The 27819-nt window shown below is 43.9% G+C and overlaps 1 protein-coding gene across 1 annotated transcript in view; it reads left to right on the top strand.

The window, feature by feature from the left end:
* The window catches only part of UMODL1 (uromodulin like 1), a 73819-nt gene extending 49062 nt beyond the window's left edge, over positions 1–24757 (top strand). The window contains 11 exon segments of the mRNA XM_054518212.1: positions 2140–2277; positions 2824–3060; positions 6823–6935; positions 12324–12537; positions 15148–15626; positions 16416–16558; positions 18113–18349; positions 19204–19220; positions 19223–19362; positions 21932–22019; positions 24467–24757. Of these exon segments, the coding sequence (XP_054374187.1) occupies positions 2140–2277; positions 2824–3060; positions 6823–6935; positions 12324–12537; positions 15148–15626; positions 16416–16558; positions 18113–18349; positions 19204–19220; positions 19223–19362; positions 21932–22019; positions 24467–24654 (1994 nt within the window). The 3' untranslated portion in view covers positions 24655–24757.
* The last annotated feature ends 3062 nt before the right edge of the window (positions 24758–27819 follow it).

Genomic DNA, 27819 nt, shown 5'->3' on the forward strand with positions numbered 1-27819 from the left:
ACTGACAGTCATTCAGCTGTGAAAAGCAGGGCTGAGCAGTCAGAAGGGACAGCACAACTGAAGGGAGTGGACCAGAGCTCTTTGAAGATGCATTAATTATTAAACTTATTGCCATGATGAATTAAGACAATAAAATCTGTTTTGTGGGGCATGGTGAGAGAAGAGAAAGGGATGTGTGCTGAATCAGGCCCAAGACCCTTCTAGCACAATGTCCCATCCAGGAGCCAATTCCTGGAGAAGGCATCACCTCCCACAAATAATCCCTTAGCCAACAACTGGTTTTAGTTCCAGGACTCCCTGAATCCAGAGGGATTTCTTTGGGTTTGTTTATCCCCCATGAATCTCCCCCATCAAATCAGATAAATCTTCAGCATCTGCAACATCATTTGGCAAGGAATGTCACAGATTTTTACCCTTTGCATGTACCCCTTACAGGTGTAAAATAGGTAATCAGAGTGAACACAAAGATGGCATTTTAATAATTTTTGGACTAGGACTGTTGGTTGAGCTGTGTGTAGGGAAGTGCCAAATGTGAAGGGCCAGAGAGGTGCCAAGAGTGCAGAAAGAGAGCTCAGAGCAGATTTTGGCTGAGATGTGATGGTTTGGACAGGAAAAAAGGGCAGTGTGTGTGTGTCGATGTGCACAAGTGATGCACCAGTCAGTGGCAGCGCTTTTACCCGATGCATGATTGAATGTGGCCATCAGAGGTGAAGGAATTTGCTTAAAAAGCCGTGCTAAGTGAGGAGAAAGGCAACCCTCAGAGACAATGGAGGCAGTGAATGTAAGTGATTTGGCAATTAGCATCTCTCCGATGGTGTTGGAAGCCACCGAGGGTCACAATTATTTCATAGCACAGTTAGGAATTAATGAGATTTCATCTCTTGTGTTCAGTCAGTCCTGCACCCTTCTTCATTCCCTCTAAGTGGTTTAGGCTGGAATAATAGGCAACTGCTGGCCATAGGCACATGAAATTGTCTAATGGAGACTATCATGGATACAGCAATTACCCAATGACAAAAAAAAAAGTGAAAAGAACTGAAATATTAGCTAAAAGGAAGGAAAAGCAAGCAGAAAGATGAGTGTGTGTATGTGCATGCACATGGAGTGGGATATTCCTTTGTTTCAGAGAATTAATCACCATCATTAATCTGCAAGTTTGCAGATCAAGCACTTCTGTTAATTTGTTATTCAGAACAATTTTCTAGCCTCTGATCAGAATTATTTGTCCCAACACACAGTTTTTAGCCTCATTTGCTGCTCTCCCTCTTTCAGGGCCCTGAGGCAGAAGGTGAGTGCAGGAGGCTGTCACACAGGGAGGGCTCACCTGGAATTCACTGGAATTATTCCTGTCCAAAGGACTAACTCAGCCCTTGCAGATTTGCTGGAATAGGGTCTGAATGGCAGCACAAGACTCCAGATATAAATCCCTCAAAAGAGAAGAGACTCAGCAATAAAATAGGTCTATAACTACATGAAAAAGCCACTCTGACTGATACAGAGCAGCTGAAATCAGACATAAGGAACACCCTTAGAGCATCTTCATGCATTGATGAATCAGGATGTCTTTTCTGACACTACCAGAAAGAGGGTCACAGTTTTACAGCATTACTTTTCAGAAGAAAAATTGTATAAAAAGAGATTTTGTTGCCCTTAGCACTTCCTCTGTTAAGAACAGAACAGTGCTTCCCCTGGGAGTTACTAGCATTTACTTTTTATGTGAAGCAGAAGATTATTTGGATTAAGTCTCTATTTAATGTTGTATCTCCTGGTAACTAGTGGTAACAGATCTATTCATTACCTGATATATCTGGAGGTGCTGTATATAGAACTTGGTGTAGTGAGTGATTTTGATATAATTGTAGTACAAACCTACAGCTTTTTTTTTCTCTTTAATGTGTTTACCTCTTAAAACAATGATTTTAAAAGTCTTTACTCAGAGAAAATACTTTTCAGAGTACAAGAACAAGAGAATAACAAAACAGTTAGTGTTCTGCATCACTCAAAGCTTGGCTGACAGGTAAATGATGAAAAAGGAAGACCACAAAAGTAAATTAAAAAAGGACTACTTAATGATTATTTCTAGCCTAATGCAGCCAGCAGGGAGGCTCTCTGACCCTTTCTCTTGTTTTGGTCCCACAGACTGGGATGAATGTGCTTCCCAAGCTGAGAATGACTGCTCTGTGTTTGCAGAGTGCATCAATTTGATGGGTTCCTACATGTGCAGATGCAAGACAACCATGGATACCAATCCATCCCGACCTGGAAGGAACTGTGAGGGTGAGAAAAAGGCTGGCATGTAGGGTTTTATTTTTGCCATGAAACATGGGAATAAGTTGTGGGGTTTTACATCTGCTTTTATAGTGTCTGTTTATATAATTGCACCTTTGCAGTCTGTGGCTGAAGGGGTATATATATGTGCGTGTGTGTGTGAATAAAATTATTCTTTAAATAAATAAATAAATCAATAAACAAATTCAGGTGAAATCTCTCTGAGATCCTCCTTGATAAGCTTGATAACTGCAAGGAGTACCTTTCCCTCTTTTGCTGTGTCTGTGGCTAATTTCCTTCCACCAAATTGATCCACAGCCTTGCCAACCAGAACAGGAGACCCAGGAACCAAATCTGCTTCTTTGTGTCAGCCCAAACCAGATTCAACCCCACAAAAATCCCGTGTTCTACACTGTGTTCATGACCATCCAAGACCTGGTTTTGTAATGCAGCCATGGGTGGTTGAGTGCCCTCGGTGCCATTTTCAGGCCAGGCCCTGGTGCCTTCCTCGTCCAGTGTCAGGCCCCATTTCAGGGTGTGTTTTCTGTGTTGCAGGTGAGATTGTGGATCCTCTCACCAAAACCGTGGCTCCTGAAATAAAAACCAGCACGGACATGGCTCCTGAAGAAGGCAGAAGCCCTTCAGGCCCTGCTCCCACTGCCACCATGGGGGCAGCGGCTGCTGCAGGCCCCGCGTCTGGCGCCACCACACTCCTCCCTGCTGTGCTGGCCTTGAGTGACAAACGAGCATCCCACGATCCCACCGGTGCTCCTCCAACCCCTTGGCAAAAAGGTCAGTCCCCACAGATGGCTTTCAGCAGGGCCAGCAGCCCCATGGCAGTGGGGGTCACTGTCAGCAGGGCACTGGCCATGGGGGCAGTGGCTGCTGCAGGCCCCGCGTCAGGCGCACCACCTACTGCTCCCTGCTGGCCCTGGGTGACAAACGAGCTTCCCACGATCCCACCAGTGCTCCTCCAACCCCTTGGCAAAAAGGTCTGTCCCCACAAATGACTTTCAGCAGGGACAGCAGCCCCGTGGCCGTGGGGGTCACTGTCAGCAGGGCACTGGCCATGGGGGCAGTGGCTGCTGCAGGCCCCGTGTCAGGCGTCACCACACTCCTCCCTGCTGGCCTTGGGTGACAAACAAGTGTCCCACAGTCCCACCAGTGCTCCTCCAATGCCTTGGCAAAAAGATCTGGCTCTAGAGATGGCTTTCAGCAGGGACAGCAGCCCCGTGGCTGTGGGGGTCACTGTCAGCAGGGCACTGGCCATGGGCACAGATACCATGAGCCCATTGCAGCAAAGCTCCATGGCCAGGGCTGCTCTCCCAAGCACACCCATGGGCACAGCCAGGCACGAGCAGCTCGGCTCACTTGGGCTGTTTCCAACTCAAGCAGCCTCAGCTGCCACCAGCACTCACACAGTGCCCCAGGGCAGCTCTCCAGGTGGCCCCAACACAGCTCTGCTGGCCACCAGGAACGCTGGCATTGCCACCCCCAGAGCAGATGGAGGGGTGGGAAGGGAGAACAGCTCTTGGTCTGAGGGACACTCTGGAGCCCTGGGGACACCACCTTGGCCAGGCACCTCTCCAGCCCCCAGCCTGGACCGCAGTGAGTGCACGTCCCATGGGGTCTGCACGTATGGGAATTCACCTGGGGGAGAAGCAAGTCTCACTCAGAGTTCAGAAAAAGGCATCTAAAACTATCTTTTCAATGTCAAAGTTATTGTCTTGGTGCCTGCAATTTTTTTCTATGTCAATAATATTTTCTGCAGGAATTGGCACTTTCTCTTTGCTAAATCAGCTTGTGAAAGCAATTCCTCTTCCTGGCAATTTAGCAGTTGCTTTTATTGATGTTACATTTCTTCACTCCAAAAGGAGGAGGCACAATAAAAGAGTGCACTGAAATGTGGCTCATGGCAACATTTGCTGCTTGTCCTTTTGCCACACATCCTGGTTTTTCCTGCAGCCTCTGGCACCAGGACATGGCAGCAGCAGCTGTCTGTGGAGTTAATTTAGGGAGCCAGGGAGGAAAAGGACCTGCCTTCCCATTGCTCTCAGCAGATGATGATTAGACAGAGTCCTCCACAAATCCCCTGTGAGGCAGGAGCTGCCTGGAAACCTGCGAGACACTGCTTCAAGAGATGCAGTTGAGAGCAACAAGGCTGCTGAAGGTTTCATCTGTTTGGGTTTGGGCAGATGTATTGCAGTTAATTAGGGGATTTTTCTGTTGATTGGAGCTGAATCATATTTCAGAGAGTCAGATTTGGTGTTGAAATTACAGTTCTGTTTGGGGTAGGAATGCTGCTGTCTCTGCCCATCACTAAATGTATATTTTTTCTGTAGTGTGTCACTATTTAGTTTGGCTATTTCAGTTTTGCTTCTGCTTGTCTTTATTCTGTCTCTCATGCCCTCTACATCTCTCTGATCCCAAGTCACACATTCCTCTGCTCTTTTATCTCCCTCTCCCCCTGTGATCTCATGTTCCTGGTGGTCTCCACAGTTCCTGCCCCACTTCTGGTGCTCCCTCATTCCTTTCTCCCTGGAAAATGCCTTTTTCAGCCATGTAAAGCCAGTTCTGCTGCTTCTCCAGCCTCTCTTGTCCCCCCAGCCCTGCTCACCAGGTGTCCTTTCCTGTCATCCTGCCCTGCCTTGGCCAGCTGTGCCAATGCCCTGCTCAGCTGCTGCCTTCTCTTCTCCTAAAAAAAGAAGTTTTGATTTGTTTTTTTAATGAAAACAAAGATTTTTTTTTAAGTATAAAATTAGCTATTTTTAACTGACAAAAAGCCACAAAAAGGCTGTTCCCAGCTGGAAAAAAAAACTGAAGAATTCTACACAAAAGGAGTTCAGTTTATAAAAACTTGTTTTATATTCCTGATGAATCAAATATTTAGCCAAGTGCTTTTGCTGGGAAAGAAGCTTGTAGAGGGATTATGCCTAAGGAATAAGAGCAAGAGCCACCAGAGTGGCATCTCACTAGCCTGGGGCAGGAAATACAGAGGGCAAAAGCCCATGTTTGGTGAGGTTTCATATGCAGCTCCTCCTTGTGGCATCATCTCTGACCTGGAGGCTCAACCTCAGCCAACTCTTCATAGTCTGGTCTTTTAAATACCAGGGGACTTTTTTATTATTATTTAAGAATTGTTCAGAACATTTTCCTCTCTCACCTGAGACAACTGAATGTGTTTTATCCCCTAAATACCTGTGCTCACATGACAGGACAAGCCATGGCAAAAAGCAAACCCAAATCCTTTGATCTGACTCTCAGTGGTGAGGATTCCTTTGGGATCAGGATTATGCTGGGATGAAGGAACCCTCCTCCAGTGGGCTCAGGAGGTTCAGGCAGGCATTTCTCTCCTCCTCTGTAAAGCTTTACCTGATTACTATTTCCTTTCCTCCAGTACCTGTCCTGGTTCAAGTGATTATTTTCCCAATGTGAGTAGAACTTGGGTGTAAAGTGGTCCACAGATATTATGCAGAGCTTTATAATTCCTCCTGTTTCAAAGAAAGCAGCTAAAATGGCAGATTAAAACTGAATATAGGAGTCAGACAGTCTCAGAGCTGGAACCTGGTGCCTGATCCCCTGTGGAGGTGCAGTTGGGTGTGTGCAGGGAGGAAAGCAGGTTGCTACACCAGAAAGCAAAGACTGGTGACTTGATTCAGAATTTTAAACTGAATCCTTAGCCAGATGATAAAGTTCTTGAGGTTTTTGGTGAAGGACAATCTTGTATTTATATAAACCAGTGAGACATTAGGTTTTGCTGTGGCAGGAGTGATGATTTGTTAGGAGCTGGGGGCAGAGTGAAGGCAATTTGCGGGCAATGGTCACAGCATTGGATGATTGCAGTCATCACTAAATGCATGCCAGGGCACAAACCATGCCTTGAGAAGCCCTTTCTCTGCTCTCTGATCACTTCAGTGTCTGTAGTAACAATGCCAAGCCCAGAGACACTGGGAAATACAGAGAAATCAAGAAATAAACTCAAAATGTTTGAGTCTGCCTTGATGTCATTTAGCAGATGTGAACTAGGAGGGAAGTGTACAAACCCTGCTGGGATTCATCTCATCCCACCACAGCTGTCCAGAGTGTAGTTGTGTAAGCTCAGGCAGCAGCCCAGCCTTCCTCTGAGGCTGCAGGGAGGATTTGGTGCTGCCAGTGGTTTCCCTCTGGAGGGACTGGTGGAACATCCAGCTGAGCCTGGGAGAGCAGTTCCAGTGCCTGAACAGAGCAGCATTCCAGACATCAGGAAGGATCCCAGGCAGAGCTGGCAGATATGAGACCTGCAGGAGGTCAGTGCCTTTCTTGAGAGCCATCTGGGGCTCAGGCAGCGCAGACTAAGATGCTGGATGATTTATTTTTAGAATTTTGGGGTTTGGACTACATTTCAGAGGGCTGGCCTTCTGCTGCTATAAGTTGATTCATGTGGCCACCTGTCCATGGGCTGCAGCCCATAAAGTACATATTATATTTATATAATTGATATATTTATAATCTCTATATATATTTTATATTTATATAAGATATTAATATATTTATTATATTTTTCTTACCTTGCAGCCTTCCAGAAACTTAGTGGCACAGTTCGGATAAGAAACATGGAATACTCTCCAGGCTTTAGCAATAACAGCAGTGAGGAAAATCAAACCTTTGCACAGCTCTTTGTTGCTGAAGTAAGTGGTGAAGAAGGAAGTGACCTGTTACCTGTCTCAATAAAACCCTGTGTATGGTCTTTTTCCCCCAAGGCCTGTATAACTCATGTGTGTCCCTTGATGCACCTGTAAGGTTTGGCTTCCCCTGACTGCCTGAGGCTGCAGGATAAGTGTGCAGCTGTGTTTTAGAGGAAGATCAGGATTTTGGGATTCTCTGGTACCTCCATGTCCTCTCCTTCTCATACCTAGGTATATTGAATTATTGATCTCCTCCAGGGGTGTGGTGGAAAGGTAATGGACCAGCAGAGTGCTCTGATACCCTTGCCCTGAACAGCACTATCCTAATTAGCTGTATAATTGTTATTATCCTTTGCAGCAGTACCTCAAGGCTGACAGTTCTTGTAATCATCCTGGATTTTGTAGCCCCATATCTGGGAAGGGAGTGGTTTCTTGAAAAGTCACCTCTGCCCTCACTTGTAATTGGAGTGCAGGATATCAAAGCACAACCTGATATCTGCTGTGCCTTTAACCCTCTCAGCATTCTGGGGTGTTGCCTTTGACAATATCTTGTATTGCAGTGAATTTGCCAGAAGTTTCTTCCTTCTGGTGCCTCCTCCAACACACCCATGCCTGGAAATCCACTGGTTATGCTGGGCTGCCTTATTGCCTCTCTTACTACCCCTTCACTGTCTGTGTTTTCAGAGGCCTTGATAAATGTGGTGATAAATCCATCACTGGCAATTTGATGGATTTTCAAATCCTGCAGAGGCCTCCCAAGACTCACTGGGGACAGAGTCACCACTGGAACACAGCTGGCACAGGGGCCCAGGCCAGCCTGGGGTCACAGACGGCTGCAGGGAGGGAAGAGGGGGATCCATTTATCCTTCTTGCACATCAAATCAGTTTCCCACTGGTTTGCACCTTTCTGGGTGTGTTAGCAGAGCACAGCTTTCCTGGAGCTGTTTTGGCCCCAAGCTGTCACATCAGAAAAACTGTGACAAAACGAGAGTGATGTGATTAGCAAAGTGAAAAGGGAGCAATTCTCCACTGACCTCTCTCTCATTCAGCACCACGCTCTGCCCGAGGCTATTACAGAGCAGCACAGTATTGAAATGGACTGAAATTAATGTATTTCCTTCATTCAGTCAGATATCTTAGTCCAGGAATATAATATAATATATTTAGAAATATATATTTAGGAAATATATTATATATATTTAGGAAAAATATAAAATATTTACCAAATATATATTATATATATATTTAGGAAAATATAATATATTTAGGAAAATAAATATATTATATATTAAACATTATATATTATTATATAATATATTTAGGAAAAAGATATAATATATTTAGGAAAAATAGAAAAATAATTGTAAAATGGTTACATGTAAAAGAACAAAAAATTGTAAAATGGTTACATGTAAAGGAACACAATGAAGTTTTGTGTCAGTTTTACCTGGGTCTCAAATTTTCAGGCAGTAAATGATCATTTGGGATTGTAAGGAACTCACTCCTTTTCCCAGCACTCTGGTTTTGTGGATCAGTTGGAGAGATGTGTTAGTGTTGATTCCTTCCACCTCTGAGCCACTGTAAATGGGCTATAATTGCATAGCTGCTGTAAATAATATTATAAATATTGTATTTCTAGATGCCAAAGAAAATTTAGGAGACCAGAAAGATCTGTATATTTTCTTTTCAGGTTATGAGGATGAGAAATGGATCTTTTAAAGTAAATGAGGAAAGTTTTATGAGCTTTAAAAGCACTCTCAGGTTCCAGTTAAATACAGTTTGCCAGACATTTTTTTAAACTTCTTTGGAGTCATAATTACAATTCGAAGGATTTATAAATCTTAATGTGTATAATGTTCTTAAGCCCCAGCACTTAAATGCCATGTGGTTAAATTGGCAGCACAGCAAATGGAAATATCATCCTTTAAATAATGAGAAGGAGGTAAAAACTTGATGTGACAACCTGCACTGTCATTGTCCAGGCCAGTTCCACCACCTTTCTTGTAATGCCACTTAAAAACAACAGAGCTAAAGGCAAAAAAAGTATTTTAGTGCTGGGGTTTGTTCAGCTTGTGTTTTATAACGCCCCAAGGAGGATATCATGGCTTGTCCTCAACAAAATGTTGGGAAAGCAAAAGGTTTGAGTTGAAAATACATTCCCTGAGGTGCAATAAATTCCCAAGTGGAAAACTTGATTTGAATTTGGGTGTCTTAAACTTAGCTGAGTGACAAAAGGTGTGAAACTAATAAATGTTAATGCCTTAAGAGTGACCCCCTCATTTGGAAGGCACATGGCCTGAGTTTGTGTAGCTGAATGCACCTAAAACGATTGTAGTTGAAGATACATGAATGTGGAATGAGTGTAGGAACAGGGATTAAGGAATTTTCACTATTCCAGTGGAATTTCACCCTTTTGTTAATTTGAGTTTCTCCAACTCCACATCCTGGAAGCTGCTGGTGATGGTGGCTGGGCAGATGTGTGCTCTGGTACCTTCTCCCTCAAGGTGCACCCAAACCACACACAGTAGGGAGGGGTTTTTTTCCTCTCTGAGTGAAAAAACAGTCTTCAAACAATATTCTCTTCAAATTACTGTACCTTTTACTTATTTATTCACAGTTTCCAGACTGTCAATGCATTCCCTGCTTAGATTTCCTTTGTGTGTTATAGAAATTGCAGATCTAATGACAGACCTGAAGATAATTTCTCTTGTAAGAACTCCCCATACTCAAGGGTATTATATGTTGAATATTTCATTCCAAAAAGTTCCGTTCCCACACCCCCATCCCGTTTTGTTTTTTCCTAGCCCTGCTTCATCAAGCAGGGCTTGATAACCCAGGGTGTGGTACCTGTTGGGAAATCCCGGAGCCTCTTGGATAAAGGGTTTTGTAGTGTCACCTAGTGGCTAAATACAAATACTGTGGATGTGCCCTGACACTGTTCAAGCTCTGGATCCTGTTTTGGGAGGAAAAATAGGAATAAGGATAGAAACAAAACAAACAAACACCTGTAGCCAGGTGAGGGCCAGGCTCTGGTCACAGGGAACAAGTGGAAATGGCCTCAAGCTCCTCCAGGGGAGGTTCAGGTTGGCCATGAGGAGGAATTTCCCCATGGAAAGGGTGCTCAGGCCTTGGCAGGGGCTGGCCAGGGAGGTTTGGAGTGCCCATCCCTGGAGGTGTCCAAGGAAGGCCTGGATGTGACACTCAGTGCTCTGGGCTGGGGACAAGGTGGGGATTGGTCACAGCTTGGACTTGATGATCTTAGAGGTCTTTTCCAACCTCAATGATTCTGTGAAAAAGAAGAACTGATAAAATAAAATTTCCAGATAGGGAAAGAGGATGAAATCAGGGTGGGATAAGAGGATGTCACAGGTTTAATGTTGAGAAATTCAGACAAAAATTATGGCAGCTGAAAACTTAGGTCTGACCTCCAACTTTTCAGTACCTGCTTGTGAAACAGCAGAAAGAGAGAGCAGAAGGAGCCCAATAGGCCCTGTCTTGGTGAAATGGGAGATTTGGGGTCTGACAAGGACAGTTTATGTTCTCCCCAGGTGTTCAGAGGGGAGCCAGGTGTCTCCATGCTCCCAGCTCTGCTCCATGGGGCACTCCCAGGTTTGCTGTGCGGGACTTGCAGGCACAAGGCAGCTATTCCCAGGGGCACACAGGGGTTTGCTCTGTGCCATGTGGCCTTGGCACCCAGCACAAGAAACTCACCAGCTCTGGGGACTCAGGAAAGGGCTGCAGGACACCTGCAAATCCTGGCACCGTCTGCAGGGCTGGGAAACAGACAGTGGGGAAGTCAGGGCTGGGTAATGCACAGCAGGCAGGGCACAAGGCTGTGCAAAAGCTGTGAGAATCCAGCACTAAAAGCACCAGCTCTGAGCGTGGGTGCAAGGCAAACAAGGCTTCTCCTGGTAGCTCCCAGTGTTTGCCTCTTCCCTGGGCTCTTCCTGGTGGGAATCACTGCTGGCATCCCTGAGAATCACACACTGAAATAAACTGTGCCTTAAACTCATGGCTCAAATGCAGCCCTGCTGCTCCAGATATTCCCTGCAGAAATCAGGGAGAGTAAGAAGCAGTTGGAAGTGGCCACAGTGTGGCCCCCACCTGGGCCCTTAATCCCCTGGTGTGGGCATTTAGAAAGAGGTGGGTATTGCTTGGCTCTGGTGAGAAATCAGCTGGAAAGCAAAGCTTGAAGGTCAGCTGCTCCAAGCTGTAATGTTCCTGGGCTGAGAGAGCCCTCTGAGCAGTGTCAGGAGCACCTTCGCTTCCACCAGCAACTCCTTGGATTGGATTCCTTGGATTGGATTGGATTGGATTGGATTGGATTGGATTGGATTGGATTGGATTGGAATTCCTTGGATTGGATTGGATTGGATTGGATTGGATTGGATTGGATTGGATTGGATTGGATTGGATTGGATTGGATTGGAATTCCTTGTACTGGATTGGAATTCCTTGTATTGGATTGGATTCCTTGGATTGGATTGGATTGGAATTCCTTGGACTGGATTGGAATTCCTTGGATTGGATTGGATACCTTGGATTTGATTGGATTCCTTGGATTGGATTGGATTGGATTGGAATTCCTTGGACTGGATTGGATTCCTTGGATTGGATTGGATTCCTTGGATTGGATTGGATTGGATTCCTTGGATTGGATTGAAATTCCTTGGATTGGATTGGATTCCTTGGATTGGATTGGATTGGATTGGATTGGATTGGATTGGATTGGATTGGATTGGATTCCTGGGATTGGATTGGAATTCCTTGGATGGGATTGGATTGGATTGGAATTCCTTGGATTGGATTGGATTCCTTGGATTGGATTGGATTGGATTGGATTGGATTGGATTGGAATTCCTTGGATTGGATTGGAATTCCTTGTACTGGATTGGATTCCTTGGATTGGATTGGAATTCCTTGGACTGGATTGGAATTCCTTGGATTGGATTGGATTCCTTGGACTGGATTGGAATTCCTTGGATTGGATTGGATTGGATTGGATTGGAATTCCTTGTACTGGATTGGATTCCTTGGATTGGATTGGATTGGAATTCCTTGGACTGCCCCTCTCCCCAGAGGCATTTTGAGAGGCAGAACATGGGAGCTCCCCTGCAGTCTCCTCCCTCCCTCTCTGTTACCAGAGGCAAGGGCTTGTGCCAAATGACAGATGAGATGTCTTAATCACTTGGCTCATTTAATATTTATGGTTAAATGTGCACCACATCCTTCAGCTGCTCTGGATTGAAAATGTTACAAAGCAAAAAGGTCAATTTTCTGCTGCTTCCCTCCAGAGCAGGAAGCACAACACTCATTTCTGAGCAGTGTACACAGCCTGGAATGTAATTGTTCCATCTGCCCATCCCCACATACATTTTGTTTTTATTCCAGGTGCAGAAATCTCTGCCCCTGGAGGTGCTCCAGCAGATGGATGCTGGTCTGATTAAAGTGCTGGTAACTGGTGTTACTAATGGGAGCACAGTGGTAAGTTTCAATTTGCTGCTTGCAGAAGAAGTGGATGTCCACCATGTCATCACCACTTTTTGTGAGGCCTTGGAACACAGCTCCTACTTCACCCTGGACAGGAGCAGCCTCTCCATACACGGTGAGGAGCAGCTTGTGCCCCAGTAATTCTTCAGAGACAGATAAATGACAAAATCTATTATTAATCTGTGTCTTCTGAGGTGAAAATACCTGTAAAACACATGGATGAAAAGCCTTTCTCTCTCCTTATATTTCCCCTGCTTACCCATCCAGTAAGTTTTTCAGAGAGCACCCACAGGTGACATAGGAAGTGAGGTACCACTGATCCAAAAGGACAAAACCAACTGGTCTTTGTGACAATGTCTAGAACCAGTTTTACAGAGAAAAAGTCAAGGAGATGTTAGAGGTCATGGATTGAGGGGTTTATAAGCTACCAGTGGAAATGAGTCCCTGAACACAGCCATAACTAGCACTGTTTAAAATCATTTAAAAACATATTGCACTCTGCTTTGCACTAATAATTTTTCCCTGAAATAGAAATCCCAAGAATAAATGAATATGTGGGTTCTTCTTCACTGGGAATAGTTGTTTTCCTCACACACCTGCGGGTCTGGAGCTCAGGTGAAAGCCCACACTTTGCCAAGCCCAGCATGATGGCTGATTGTACAACTTCTTTTCTTTTAAATGTAATTGAAGTAAGTAACAAAAAACATTAATCTCCTGACAATGAGCAGATGAATTCTGTTTCACAAGTCACTTCTGGAAAAAAAAAAAACCAACAAATACTGTATCCCTGACATGATCCATTTGTTCTTTATTATAAGCTGTCAATTATAATCTCATGCAAAATTACTTCAGAAACATTTATGCTCTGCTCCATTTTTTTTTTCCTATTACACTCACAGCTGTAAATCTGGAAAGTTACACATCCTGGTAATTAGAAGGATCACTACTCTCTTGTGGTGGTGCTTTGTAGAGTGCTTGGCCCCCTCAAACCTGGGCTAAAACAAAGAGTTTGTTTAGGGACAGGTCCTCATAGAGCAGGTGGCTGCTGCTGCTTTCTGAGTCCCACCTATGCTCTGGTTTGCTCCAGTTTTTAGACTTTGGAAAGAGAAAGAGAAGTAAAAGCATGGTTTTTCTCTCAAAAATGAAAATTTTGGCTGGGTTAAAATTAAGACAGCAACTAGATTACAACCTGAATCAGTGACACAAGCCTTCTGCTTCACTCATGCTGGGCATTTACTGAGCATCTCCTCAGAACTGTGAAATGGAGGGAAAACTGTGGAGGCTCCTGGGGTTAGAAGCATCCCCTTGGGCAGTGGATCACTTTGGGAATGGGAATGTATTGTATTAATATTTAATGCTGTAAGGTTCTTTTAAGAGTTCTGATTCTCATACTTGTCACAAAAATTAGACAGGATTGTCAAGATTCTTAGTGATTTTCATTAGCAGTAGCAGAGGGGACAGAAGAGGTAATAGAGAAAGTAACAGAAAATACTTGATAGGTGGCTTGACCTCTGTATGGCAGCAGGGAGAGAATGCTGATATTACAAACTACGTTTTTCTATGAGCTGAGTCATCAAGCTTTTCTTTCCTCAGGTCATCTGTTAGCTGCTGTATGATAGGTCTTTAATTTCCTAAATTCTCTTAAGCTTCTTCAGTAATTTATATTTGGTTTTGTAACAACAATGACAAGGAACATTTTTTACTGAAGTCACAATGATTTGTCAATTGATACCAACCTTTGTTCAGTTTTAACTAAGATATTAATGTGATGATAAGCTTTTGGGAAATCCAGCTCTGGAAGAGCTCCAACTTTTATTTTCCTTTCTTTATTGTGCAAATCAGTGACTTTTCATTTGGGGCATTTCTGGAAGCTGGGCAGTTCCATAAGGATTTATATATGTGTACAGATTTCATATGTTGCTTGGGAAATGGGTGGTATTTTTATGTTTTAGCCACTAACATTATTTAGAGAAATTTTGTGCAATGAGACACATTGTTTGTGCTTCCCTGCAAATGGAGTTTATTATCCTGATTCTCTCTCAGTCGGTGGTGGGTGAATACTCAGGGTATAACCCCAGACCTGTGCTGGATGTTGGGTGTTTGACACACACTGACCTGAACCTGTACTTCCCTTTTTCCCCACTTTTTTCTTCCTGGAACCATTACAGATTGCCACTGACAATTATTTATTCCTCTCTCTCAGGACACACCTGCAATATGGGACTGCCACATGAGTTTTGTCCCATGCATCTCCCAAAATGAGTTTTCCAAAGCACTCAAGGTCCCATCTTTTGGGTAGTAACTGGTCACAAATGAGGCCTGTGCTTTTTTATCAAACTCCTGGTGATGCCCCCAGCCAGAACTGGGCAGTCTCCTACAGCTCCAGGCAAAAACATACAAGCCCTTGCTGAGCAACCTCCAGTGGGGAATATTGTGCAAGCACTGATCTTCCAAAAGCTGTATGTACATGTGTTCACAGTAATCAATGCAGCTGCCAGGAAATAAAGCACTTCAGCTTTACTGATGGACAGGCACTTTATGTGTCTCATGGGCTCCTTTCTAAAAAAAACCCAGCTTTGGCAGTAAGTAGAGCAGGTTTAAAGAACAAAAGAAACTAGTTTCCTGCCAGTAACTGTGAGTTTCCTCCTAAGAGTTTGCTTTTGCCTAATGAGACCAATCTCAACATGTAAATTACAACAGTACCTTTATTTTTGGCTCTCTTCAGCACTTCCCTTCAGCCAGAAGGCAACAGTGACAGATAAGAAACCTGTGAACAGCACAGTTAAACCTGTGAACAGCACAGTTTTACCTGTGACATCTCTGCAAACTTCAGCTCATGTCTCCTCCCCTGCTTCACTGGACTTCTCTCCTGCTGAGCACAAAGCTCTGGAGGACCCCAGGTTCTCCAGCACAGTGCTGAGTCCTCTCACCACGGATCCCATGGCAACTCCAGATGTTTCTCCTCGAGCATCTCCAGCCCCCCTGGCCAAACCCGCCCAAGAGGTTTCCATTAAAGATGCTGTGAGTGTGTTTTGTGAGATTGAGAGGATCATCCTTGCCATCCAGAAGCGGTTCTTGCAGCAGGAGTCTATCCCAGAGAGTTCCCTGTTCCTGGGGGAGCCTGGCTGCAATGTGAGCACCAGCAATAGCACCCACGTTGTGCTGCAGGCGGGCTGGAGCGACTGTGGCACCAAGGTTGAGACCGTAAGTCCTCTGATAAGGGAATGCCAGCAAGCCCTGGAGCACTTTATTTCTCTTTCAGGAGGGGAGAGGCAGTGGCAGATCCTCAGCTAGGCGTGCAGGCTATTAGTTGCTGAACTTCTGTTGGAGAAAGAAATCCCCTTCCTGTGATGGAAAGTTAACTCTGTCACCAAAGAGAAGACGAATCTTTGAGGTCAGGCAGCAAAACTCAGTGGCCTGTCCAAACTGAGAGCCACTTCCCATGCCTCTTCTGGTTTCCCTTTGCAGCTGCCTTTACTTAAAAGTAATTTCATCACCTCATGCTGACAAATACTTCAATAGCTACCAGCAGTGGGGACAAAGAGTGACAGCTCTCTTTGGATCCCGAACCAATGGCTACGTTCAGACCATGCCAAAGTACAGAAACTCCCTCCTGGAGCAATGACCATTGCTAAGGAAGTATCATTGTCCCATCCCTGGAAGTGTTCAAGACCAGGTTAGATGGGGCTCTGGGAAACCTGGTCTAGTGGAAGGTGTCCTTGCCCATGGCAGGGGGTTTGGAACTTAATGATTTTTAAGATCCCTTCCAGCCAAAGCTGTTGCTGGAGTTCTGTGATTCCATGTTATGACAAAAAGGAAAAGGAGGAAGACTGGTGTATTTTCTTTGCCTTCCTGTACAGCAACAAAGATACTGGAGGTTTAATCTGTTTGAGTTTTGCTGTCAGGAGAATGAGGAACAGCCAAACACCTGAAACTGGAAAGCTCTGGTACAACCCTGGAAATATTGATGTGTTTTCTCCTTTCTGTGTGCAGAACATGACTACCACTGTGGTGAGAACCACCCTTCAGAACGATGTTTCTGCTCAGGGAATAATCCACCACTGGAACATCGCCAGTCCCATCCTCTGCGTGTTTCAAAATGATGTCTTGACTTCCTCTGGCTTCACTGCAGAAGGGTGAGGAACAACTCTCTCTGCTTTGAAATTCTGCTGTGTGGCTGAGTGCTGCTGCATTGGGAAACCCCCAGGGGCTGTAGCTGTGCCCAGTGGCAGCACTGGAGCAGTCTGCCTTCCTGGGAGTCCTGTGCTCAGAATGATGCCTTAAGTTTTAGCTGTTATATTTTTCAGATCCTGCACTGCATTAGTGTATTACTCTGAACTCCATGTAGAGTGTTTGTAAGCTCTCTTCACACTGTGGTCAGACAAAACAATCCTTCCAGGCCTGAAAAACAAAGTCATCATCACAGCCTCAGTCTGAAAAGTATAAACAAAAGTAAATTGGGAGGAAGCAAACTGAGGAAATGTGACTTAATTACTTGGACAATTAACCTCTGATATGCAAATAGACCAAACTTGTATCTGCCTGAAAAACTCATGACCCTCATCCATCTTGGCTGTAGCCTCTGCCAGGCTCCTGCATGGCCCAAGATGTGCTTGTTAAAGGCCTTTAATAAATATCCACTTTATTCTCCAACTCTGTCTAGCCTGTGCTCTAGGCAGCCAGTCCAAGGCATCAAGGAGATCCCTGCTGTGTGCTCCTCTCCTACTCCAGCTAATGTGCCAGTTAATCCAACAAGCTTGGCCTTTACCTGGCTAAACCACAGGTGGAAATAAACCTTTGGGAACTGCTGGTTCAGGAGTCAGAATTCCTGTCTCCTCATTGCCTTCCTGGGCAATCCCTTGTAGCAATAACAGCATTTTTCTGCTTTTGGAGCACATCAGTTGTGTTTCTTTCCACCTGATGTGGGCCTGTAGATTGCTATGTGGCTTCTGAGAATGGCAGTTTTCAACCCCTCAAAAATCCTTATTTGGTCAACTTGAAAAACCAGAAGATACATCAAGCAAATACTTTTTTTTTGTTGTGAAATGCCCCACCTTCAAGTAAGATGGAATCAGAGCCACACTTCACAGAAAATCAAGGCTGTGCTGACAGAAAATGTGACAGCCCAAGCCTTTCTGTCATGGGGAGTGTCCTCCCTTCATACAAGTGCAGCTCCTCTCCTGCCTATCATCCTGCTTAAACTATTGGCACCAAATCCAGTTCCTGTTTCCTAGCCCTGTCCAGAGATTGTATTTTCCTTCCTATTCCCCAGCAAAGTCTTTGTCAGGCCACCTTTCTTTGAGCTCTATAATTTTCTCATGCCTTTCACTTTCTGTTCAGATTTTCCCCATCTCATTTTTTTTTGCTCTTCTCTTCTGCACTAAGCTTTTACTGTCCTTATTTTGAGCATTCAGAGAGCTCATAGCCTTGTTCCCCTTCTGCTCCAATCTGGTCTTTCTCTCTGTCCTGCTTGAATTGCTGAGACCACCCTTTGGATTTTCCACTTGTGTTTCCATTCTCTCTACCTTCCCAGATGAAAATTCAATGCTTTTTCACCTTTCCTTTTGAACAGTGTCCTGCCATCCTGGTCTGCATATTTTAAATATGTGGGAAAACAGGCACTGATTTTAGACTTGCAGAAACTTACAGTCAACTTTGTGGTCTTTAAAAAAGGATAATTGATTTTTCAGACTTTACACCATCTTTGAGGATTTCCATGGATCTGGATACTTCAGAACAGAAATGCAGTTGTTCATTGGGAACTCCCCAGTCCCCAGAAATTTCAGTGTCTCTGCCAGTGAGGATGTGCTGATCGAGGTGGGGATGCAGAGGGCAGACAGCCAGCTCAAGGTGGTTCTCACTGACTGCTGGGCCACTCCAACCAATAATTCAATGGATTCCCTGGCATTTGTTTTTATCAGCAACAGGTACAGCAATGCCATTTGCAAACACTATGAGCCATGCCTTAGGTCTTACAGTGGTACTGACTAATCATGTGTTGTATTTTAAATGACTTTTGCATGTGTTCTCATCATTCACATGCCCAGCCCCTTTCTATCTGGCCTGCTTACACCTTCTTTGAACAAGAAAGGTAGATATGAAAAAGGATTTCAAAGGGCTACGTGAAAGTTTTTTGGGTTTGGTCATCTTCCTTCCAGTTTTGTGAGGGAATTGTGCTTTTAACCTGAAGAAATCACTTGAAGGTGATTTTGGCAGTCAGTAGTGAAAGGGCATTTGAGAAATGGGTGCTTTATCTCCTGCTCTATGGTTCAGAGCTTGTGGTTGCAGCTTTATCAAGAGCTTATGTGTCTCTTGTCAACAAAGAAATAGGATATTTAATTCCTCACACATGATATTAGAGCAGCCTCTGGTGAAAGAGGAAATTTGTTTCTGTCTGGATCCCTCATCTCACCCCAGTTTCATATTTCTTAGGCTCACCTTAAAATACAGAATAATCATTTTGCTCATCTAGTCCTTTAAGTTTGAGGTTTTTTTCAATTTGTGTTTGGTGAAGCCAAGTTTAAATCCTTCTTTCTGTTACTCTTTCCCTCCTTCTCCAGCTCTCCAACCACTTCTCACAGCTCCTGTTCCACTTGGTTACTGTGAGACTAAAGCAGCAAAAAGCCCCTTATCACCACTGCACTGCCAGAGCTGCTTCATGAAGGGTCTGGCTGTGACTTCCTAAAGGAAGGCAAGCCTTCAAACCCAAGCTCTGTGCTATAACCAAAACCTGCCTTCTCTAGCCTTAGCTGCTCTGTGTGGTTTTTGTCTCCCTTTTCAGCTGTCCCATCCCAAATACTCCACCACGCTGCTGGAAAATGGGAATTCAAGCAAAGCTCAGTTTAAGATGAACATTTTTTCCTTTGTCAACAACTCTGTGGTTTACTTACACTGCAGAATTCGTATTTGTATGGAGTCACCAGGAAGCACCTGCAGGACTGTAAGTGTTTTGCTCTATTTCCCCCCTTAAAAATATATTTTTCTCAGTGCCATATGGAGTCCTGCAATGGGATAGAAGGAGTAATGTTTCCAAACAAGGTTTAAAATAACTCTAGAGTTTTCCTTTGTTCTCTGCTGAGAGCAGAGAGGAATGGGGAAACACCACAACCATGTGGAGGTTTCAGTTTTTCCTCCTGTGGCTCATCTCCTAGAAAAAAGCATGGAGCTCACACAGAGCTGGGGAACCTGAGAACTGGACCTTTCACTCATTTTAAGGATGACTAAAAAGCAATGAAATTAGGCTGGGTAGAAAAGTGTCAGCTCAGATGGATGTGTCACAAAATAGGAACTCCCAGAGTAGCAGTGTCAGAAGAATGTCTGAGTAAATTTATATATTTTTCTGTCCTTTTTTTCCTTATCCCCAACAGATTTGCTTCTTCAACTGAGAGTTTAGGTGCCAGGAAAGGAAGCTCAGTGTCATTAAGTTTCTAGGGCTGTGAGTTTTAATAGAGATTATTATGGCTTTTTACAGCCTGATTGCTTTTTAAAGCAATAATCCAAGCCATGTTCTGACAAGAACTGCAGTTTTTAATTGTCTGTGTTACAAAGCATTGCATTGTTTCTTTTTACTTGCAAGTAAGTGATACACAGCTTTATCTGAAAATGTGTTGCTACCATAGAAAGAAGGAAAAATATGTTTAACTGATGGCTTTTTTTTATTACTAACTGACACTTGGGAATTCTCCTCTTCCTCTGCCAACGTTCCCGGCTCTTTTCCTATCAAGGATGTTTTCATTAGCAGTTTGATATTCCCTCATTGTTTAACACTTTCCTCTAGCTCTAGATAAAACAGTTTAAACTCATTATAAAGCAAAGGATCTCTTCCTAAAGCATTTTAAAAGGCTACCAGAAGATGCTTGTTTCCTTTCTCAAAGTATAAGGCTTCCTCCAGATTAAAAAAAAATAAAACAAAAAAAAAAGTAGGGACAGGAAACATGACTGACAATGGTAAGATGGCTCCAGTTTTTGCAGCTGAGTATGAATATAAATATATATATAGGATGCATTGTTCTTTCTCTTATGCAAAATTTACCCCTATTCAGAAGTGCTTGTCTTCCCCACACCACAATTTAGCCTCAATTTAGTCAACTGAGGCTAAATTGTGATGTGGGGAAGAGAAGCACCAGGCACATCTACACAGGGCGAGTAATGGCTTTTACAAAGGGAGCGAGGAGCTGCACAAGGTGCAAAGATCAAGGAAGAGGAGCAAGAACAGAGGATATTTGTAAATAATGTAAGATGGCTGGGAAAGTGCCCTGGGCCTGGGATATGACCCCTCAGATCTGTTACTCTGGAGAATAGGGACTTTCTTCAGGGCAGGTTCAGCTCAGCTCTTCACCCACACACTCAATACTTACATCTTGGGTTATTTCTTCTTGCTCAGTCTATTTATTCCTTGTTTTCTCTGTGGAAGAGAGTAAGGTGCTCTAAAGTTTGGAGCTGAAAAAAATGGACTGGCTGAGGAGGAAAGCAGTAAGAAATGAGTGAGAAAAATTACTTTGAATGGGAAGAGGAGTGATGTGCCACCACCATGCAGATGTTTGGTGGAATGTGGCTGCTCCATGGCCATGTGGAACCAAAAATTCATTGCCACCAGGGAGCAACTACATAAATGTGTTCTCTAATGCATCCACCTACCTGGGAAAGCTCCTTGAGAGCAGACCAAAGTCATAAATAACCACATGGGTATTTTTCTGGGGGCTGACCCAGCTGAAGACGCTGTTGCTGGCAGTGGATTGTAGAGGTTTTCCAGTGCAGCCAAACTGGTAACTCTGATGGGACATTCTGGTGTAAACAAGCTGGTAAGACAGCCTGCTGATTTTGTTAGTCATGGTGTGATGCTGCCACTTCTCTGGGGTTTTTTGTGCCCTTCCAGGAGAGCCACAGTACCCTTTGAATAATGCCAGGAAGTTTTGGTTCCCACCAGGGACCTTTGGGCTATGACTTAAAATGAAAAGGCAACAAACAAAAAAAAAGGAAGTGCACAGAAAATGCCTGTGAATGTGCTGCCAGGACAGGCATTTCAGCCTTGTAGTTCCCAGATTAGTGGTTCTCTTGTCACTGAAGCTGTGGGTAGCTTCAGAATGACACCTGGCTCAGCAGGGTCTGAAAGCTGCTGCTGCTTCTGCTGGTGCTGGCTGCAGGATCTGCTGTGCCTGCCATGGGCAGCACAAACATCCAAACAAAAGTGCCTGCAAACCCCTGGCATTAGTGATAAATTTATTCTCCCAAAAGGTTTTTCTAAAACAAACAGCAAGTTAATGAAAAGGTTGTCTGTGTGAAGTGTCTGTTCACAGCAGTGTGTTCCAGTGTGACTAATTACAGATTTTATACTGATTTTTCCCTGATGCCATTTCTTTTGGTGCTAATTTCAGTTTAACAGAGCATAACATTAAGAAACAAAAGCTGGTTGGTGAGAGTAGCACTGGGCTTTCACAAGCCCATCAGAAGGTTTTGTGTTTTGAATTAATAAGCCACATGACTTGTTGGAGTTTGAATTGATGTTGCAGAGGTGCCATGCAAGGGCTCGGCTCCTGAAGGCTGGAGAAACCATCTCCCTGCACAGAACATCCTGGGGACCCCTGTGTAAATCAGCTGGTGAGTTGAGAACAGACTATCATGCCAGGATTATTTTGTGCTGGCCTGTGACACACAGGGGCTTTGTGCCCCTCTGTGTTCCCTGGGAGCAGGCATTCCTGCTGGAGCCACGTGGCAGCCTGGAGAAGCAGGTGCCCTCCTCGGAGCAGGGACTGTCACGTTGTCAAGGGAATGTAGAAAGGAAGATAAAGTGCTTTTGTGTGGCTGTTTGCACAGGGTAGCAAGTGCAACAACCACAAAATCAAACAATTATTTCAATTGTAAGGTGTGAAAGCAGACTCGATCCTGCAGATTGCAATCGCTTTTCCAAGTGTTTACACTGCTGTTAGTCTGCAATTATTCTGGGCTCTGAAGTCCCAAATCAGAGGATGTAAGAGACTTTATTGTTGTGTTTCCTTTGGCTCCCTGGTGCTGGCTTCATTACCACAGTGAGGGGAAGTGGCAGAGCACTGCTGATGCACAGAACCCTTGGTGAATTTGGTGCAGTGCAGGTTAATTGAGGGCAACCCCAGCACTAGGGACAAGCAAAGTCTAATTTGTTATGCACCTGCTTTTTCTGCATTAACCCTGACTGATGCTTTCAAGGGCACCTGTGGTGTCCCATGTTTTCAGTCATTTGGCCCCCTCCAGCTTTACATTTATAACTTCTTAACATAAAATACTCATTGAGAGTGGTTTGGCTCACCAATATCAGAGTCTTAACTTGTGGCTGCCATAAACAGAAAGTTCATAATGTTCTTTTGGACCTAGGCACTGACTCTGACTTAGAAGAATATATTTTTCTTCCATTGCATGGTCTGTTCAAATAGGCCCTCAGTGCTCATTTCTGAATTAGTTCTTAAAATAAAATAAAATAAAATAAAGCTACGAATGCAAATTTCTTTGTCTAGCTCTTACAACAAGTAGGTCTCACTCCCATTTTTGCTGAAGATCCTGATTCATTTCTAATTTTGAAAAATGGTTGTTTCCCTGAAGGGCCTCTGGTGAGGGGAGCTTTCTCTGGGTTGTGCTAAATGGATAAGTTGATTTCTAGGTAAAGGTGGCACTTTTGGATGCTGTCTCTTATTTCTAGTTTGGATAACCACCCCACATTTTAAGTGATCTACATCTCTGTGTTGAAGGGGATAACATGGATAATGATGTCAGTAATAACAGGTGTAAATGCTGCAATGAAACACGAATACCTTTACCTGCTCTGCCAGCACTTGGTCACATGCCATGGCAAAGGCCACTATTCCATGTCCCCAGGAGGGCCTGCTCTGTGTCTGGCCACAGGCTGCCATTTCCCCTGTACATGTTCTACTTTATTCCTTTGTTTCATACTGAAATTCAAAAATGAGACTGAATATATTACACAGCACTGCTTTGGCCAGTCTTGGAATGATGCCCTGGGTGTCTGTAGCTTGAACTGCTCTTACTGACCTTTGTGGCTGCCAGCAGTGCCCTTTGGCCAAAAATCTTGTCTCTAATTGCAGTGATATTTATCTTCTGTGTACCTCAGGTACCACACAAGTGCCTGGCAAAACAAGCGCTGTCCTGAAAGTGTAAGCAAACAAATGTTTTGTAAATGTAAGCAAATGCAGGAAGGAATTATAAGAACTTGTATAAGCATGAAGAGAGGCATAATAATAAAGGGAGAGGGGTTTCTGCTTGCAGATTTGGACAAATATATGGAAGTGGTTCAAAGGGAACCAGGAGAGCACTTTCTGCCTGTGACCTGTGGTGCCTTGGGAGGCACTTGGCAATGTGGGACTTGAGTTTTGCCCACACTGGAGCATTTGGGTCGTTCTTTGCTTCCCCTCTGAGTTTGCTCTTCCAGCAGAGCACAGGGCTCCTGCAGGTCCTGTGCCCTGTCTGCCAGACTTGGGCAGACATTGCAGCCAACCTCAGGCTGCTCAGCTGGCTCTAAATGACTGCTCAGGTGCAGCACTGACACCAAGCCAGTGTCACTCCAGTGAGCCACACCTCTGCAGGCTCAGCTGGGAGCTTAGAGACCCAGCAGAGACTCCTTCCCCAAATACTCTGTGTTTGAAGAACAGTTACATGCATGAGAAAAGCAAATCAACTCATTTTTATAATCATAGATGAATGGAGGCAGGGGTAAGATAGGGGAATACTCCATCTCTAAAGTACTTCTGAAAGTAAGGCAGCATTTTAAAAGTCACCAGTAGTAATTCTTTAATTCTTACTTTAGCTGAAAATCACACTCATGTCTGCAGGGACTCTACACTGGTATGTGAAAAGAGAACATGGTCTGTCCTCACACCCTTTCCATGGGAATCACCCTCCCCAGAAGGCTGATACACTTCTGTAGCTCAGTTCTGTACTGGCACATTGGCTAATTAACATGCAGGGCTTGTTTCTCTCCCCACTAAAAGATTTAGGAATTTCTGATTTTTTTTTTCTTTCACTTCTGATTTTTTTTTTTAATTTTAAATTTTTTTTAGCATCTGATTCCAAGAGAGAGAAGGAGGCTGGAATGGGAATTGGATACATCGTCCTCATAGCCCTTGCTGTGTTTGGTTTTGTGCTGGGAGCTGTGACCCTTCTCATTTTCCAGTACCAGCGAAAGACAGGAAGATGCAACCTCAGGATCAAGTCTGACAACTTCAGCTACCAAGTGTTCTATGATTAGTGGCTCACAGGTCACCACATGTAAGTACTCAATTATGATCAATTGCATTTTTTAGCTGTTTATCTCTTTCTGAAATGGTGCAATACTTGTATATGACCACCTTTTATATGAGAATATTTGAAGCTGCTGTCCTTTTTGCTGTGGCTAAAGGCCATGCAAGTAAGAAAGAAATTCCTACTGTTCTTCCTTGTTTTCAAATGATGCAAACTACAAGAGTAGGAAAACAGTAGTTTGTCCTTCATCTTCCTTCATGGCTTTGATCTCAGTCAGAGTAAATGACACATCACCTTAGAAAACACCAATAAGCCCTTCCACAAAAAAGCCATGTAATTTTTGGGTTTAAATCAGTGTAATAAAGGAGAGAAACTTTACCACTCTCTTTATAAATTTTTCTCAGAAGTTCAAGAAGAGTTCTCAAAACCCTTTTTACAAAAGCTTGGGTTTAATTATTATTTTTTGAGATTTTTTTTTGAGAAAGTAGTAGAATGTTAAACATAAAGAGCTTGAAATATTGAGATGCATAAGCAGTGCTTACATGTGCTTGCAGAGAATCTGAAAACACAGCTCTGAGGAGAATTAACCACTGCCACATGGTCTTGGGAATTTAACACTTTTCCAGGATATCACAGGATTCAGCACTTTTTCTGTAAAATCAGTCTGTTCTAGCAGCTCAGCATCATTTGCATGCTTGTCTCTTTAAGGGGAGGAGAGAGAAGTGAGAAATCTGGCAGGCTGAGGAACAGCACCTAACAGCACTTCACAGCTCAAGGATGTTTGCTGTGGATGGAATTCTGTTCCTGGAAAAGGGTTTATTTGTCATTATTGCCAGAGTTAGTCAGTGACCCTTCCCTGGTGCAGGCCTCCCACAGGACAATGCCATGGCCTCAGGAAAGGCACTGGACACATCCCTGTGGCATTTGCAGATAATCCATTTCAATTAATGAGCACAGAATTATATCATTTAATATACACCCAGGTAAATGGCAGGGAGCACTATCCCAGCTTCCTGCTTGTAAGTCCTGAGTGGTCACATTTGCTGTATTTCCATCTCTTTCATCCCTCTTACCCATCTCTGGGCAGCTCCTGGGAGATGGCTGCAGGTGAGGGTGATGCTCTGGTGGCTTCCCAAGGGCTGGATGTGCCAGGAACCCCAAGGGAAGGTACCCAGGACTCCTTGGTACAACTCCAGCAGCTGCAGTTCCATCAGAAATCCCACCACGGAGCCATAACCCAGCAAAAGGGGCATATTGGGGTTCATTGAATTCAAACCTACACGTGGAATCTCTGAGTCTCTCCACAGAGCAGGGATGGCTTCTCTTGCATTCATCATTCTGCTCTCCTGAGTAATACCTCAGCAATGGGAATTCTGGAGCTGTGCAAAGATGCTGTAGCATAAAGGACATTGTCAGGCTCATAACACTTCTACATCACGGTGGACCCTCAGCTGATGGCTCCATTTTGGAGTGGCACTGCTCAGCTCTTCTTTCCCATGTATTTTCTGCCTTTGGAAGGGAGTTGATTACCTGTCTCAATCTTCATTAATTTGGTTTATATTTTTTTTCCCTAGTGGAATCATATCTCATCACATGGAGAACTGAAGTTTGTCTTCACTCAACATTTGGCTTTCCTTGCTCTACACATCACTGACTCTTTCAAATTATTGTAATATTAAAAAGCTTCTATACCCCCTTTCTCCCCTGAGCCTCTTGTTTTTCTTAGCAATCTGGTTCTTCCCTGGTATCCTAAGAACTCTTTGTGACAGCAGCTCCAGGTTGAAGTGAATTTTTGGCAGTTTTTCCACTGATAAAATAGAAGGGAAGAAAACAAAGACATCTGGGTCTCTCTTTTGAGTTTCAAGATCTGATTTTCTCACTGTGACATATCACTATGTGCTCAGCATCACTTGTGCCATTAATATTGACAAGCTGCATGTTTCCATTGATGTTCAAGGAAGTAAATCAGCAAACCCTCAGAGAGATCTCTTTTTCAGTTTGTAATTTGCTGTTTACTCAGGGTGAGGTTGAAACTTTGAGCTGCAACAGCTTTGATGACCCAATTGTGCAACGCCTTAAGTATACAGAAGCTGGGGAGCCAGCACTGGACTTGCCACCAAGTAAGGAAAAGCCACGGTGGATCTGGGGTTTAACCTGCTCAGGGTGTTCTTCAGCATGAGTTTTTAAATTTGATTCATTCTGTAATTGACAAGGTCTCAGTGGAAAAGAAAGAAAAAACAAAAAAGAAATTATTTTTGTTGCTGGCAGCCCATGTTTTTCCAGATAAATCCATTGGTCCCTGTGTATTCAGCTCAATTAGACCCTAATGATTGTGCAGTCAAGCCACACACTGCTGCCCACCTAAGTGAGAGCTCTCCAATTGCAAATGAAGAGATAAATTTGACCTGAATTTTGCCTGGCTGCACGACCATCAGTGCAGCAGCACAGGCTCACTGTACACAGTCAATTGGGTGCAACAACAGACTGGCCAGATGGATAAACTGGAGCAAAAATCTCTTTATGCAGGGCTCTTTCCTGGGCTGCTCTTCTCTGCTGCCCCAAATCTCCTCCTCAATGAGTGTGTTGGAAGATGGAAGGTGAAGAGGTGGCAATAACTTGTCCCACCAGCCCTGGGTTCTGTTTGCTGCAGTCACTCCTCCTACAGAGTGATAATCTGCTGTGCCTGGGCCACATCCAACTTAGTAACTTATAAATAAATTCCTCCTTAAGCTCAATGGACACCATTATAAATAACTCTTAGTGGAAAACGGTCCTTAGCTTGAAGTCATGAATGTTTCTAAGTAGTCACAGCCCTGAGGTGCTGATTTTTGGGTACAGAATAGCATAGGAAAGTGGCTTTTCTATTCTCCTAGTCCAACTCCCATTAGGTAGTAAGATTACTGGGTAAAAGACTTCCACATTTTGCAAAAGGTTGAACTGATTGATTTTGGAGATAATTTATATCAATAAATTTCAGAGTAATCATTTGCATTCTGCTTTAGATTCAAGTGACTCTATAAGGACTAAGACACTTTGACTTGGCTTTTCCTTTTGGAAATAAGAGTTATGAGATCCTGATTTAAAAAAAAAATCCATTTAGTTGTAAGTGGTGAAACTATAAATTATCTTTGCAGTCTTAGTCTGATGAACATGGAACCATAGAATGGTTTGG

Source organism: Molothrus ater, chromosome 2 (genome assembly GCF_012460135.2).
Source record: "Molothrus ater isolate BHLD 08-10-18 breed brown headed cowbird chromosome 2, BPBGC_Mater_1.1, whole genome shotgun sequence".
NCBI classification, from domain to species: domain Eukaryota; kingdom Metazoa; phylum Chordata; class Aves; order Passeriformes; family Icteridae; genus Molothrus; species Molothrus ater.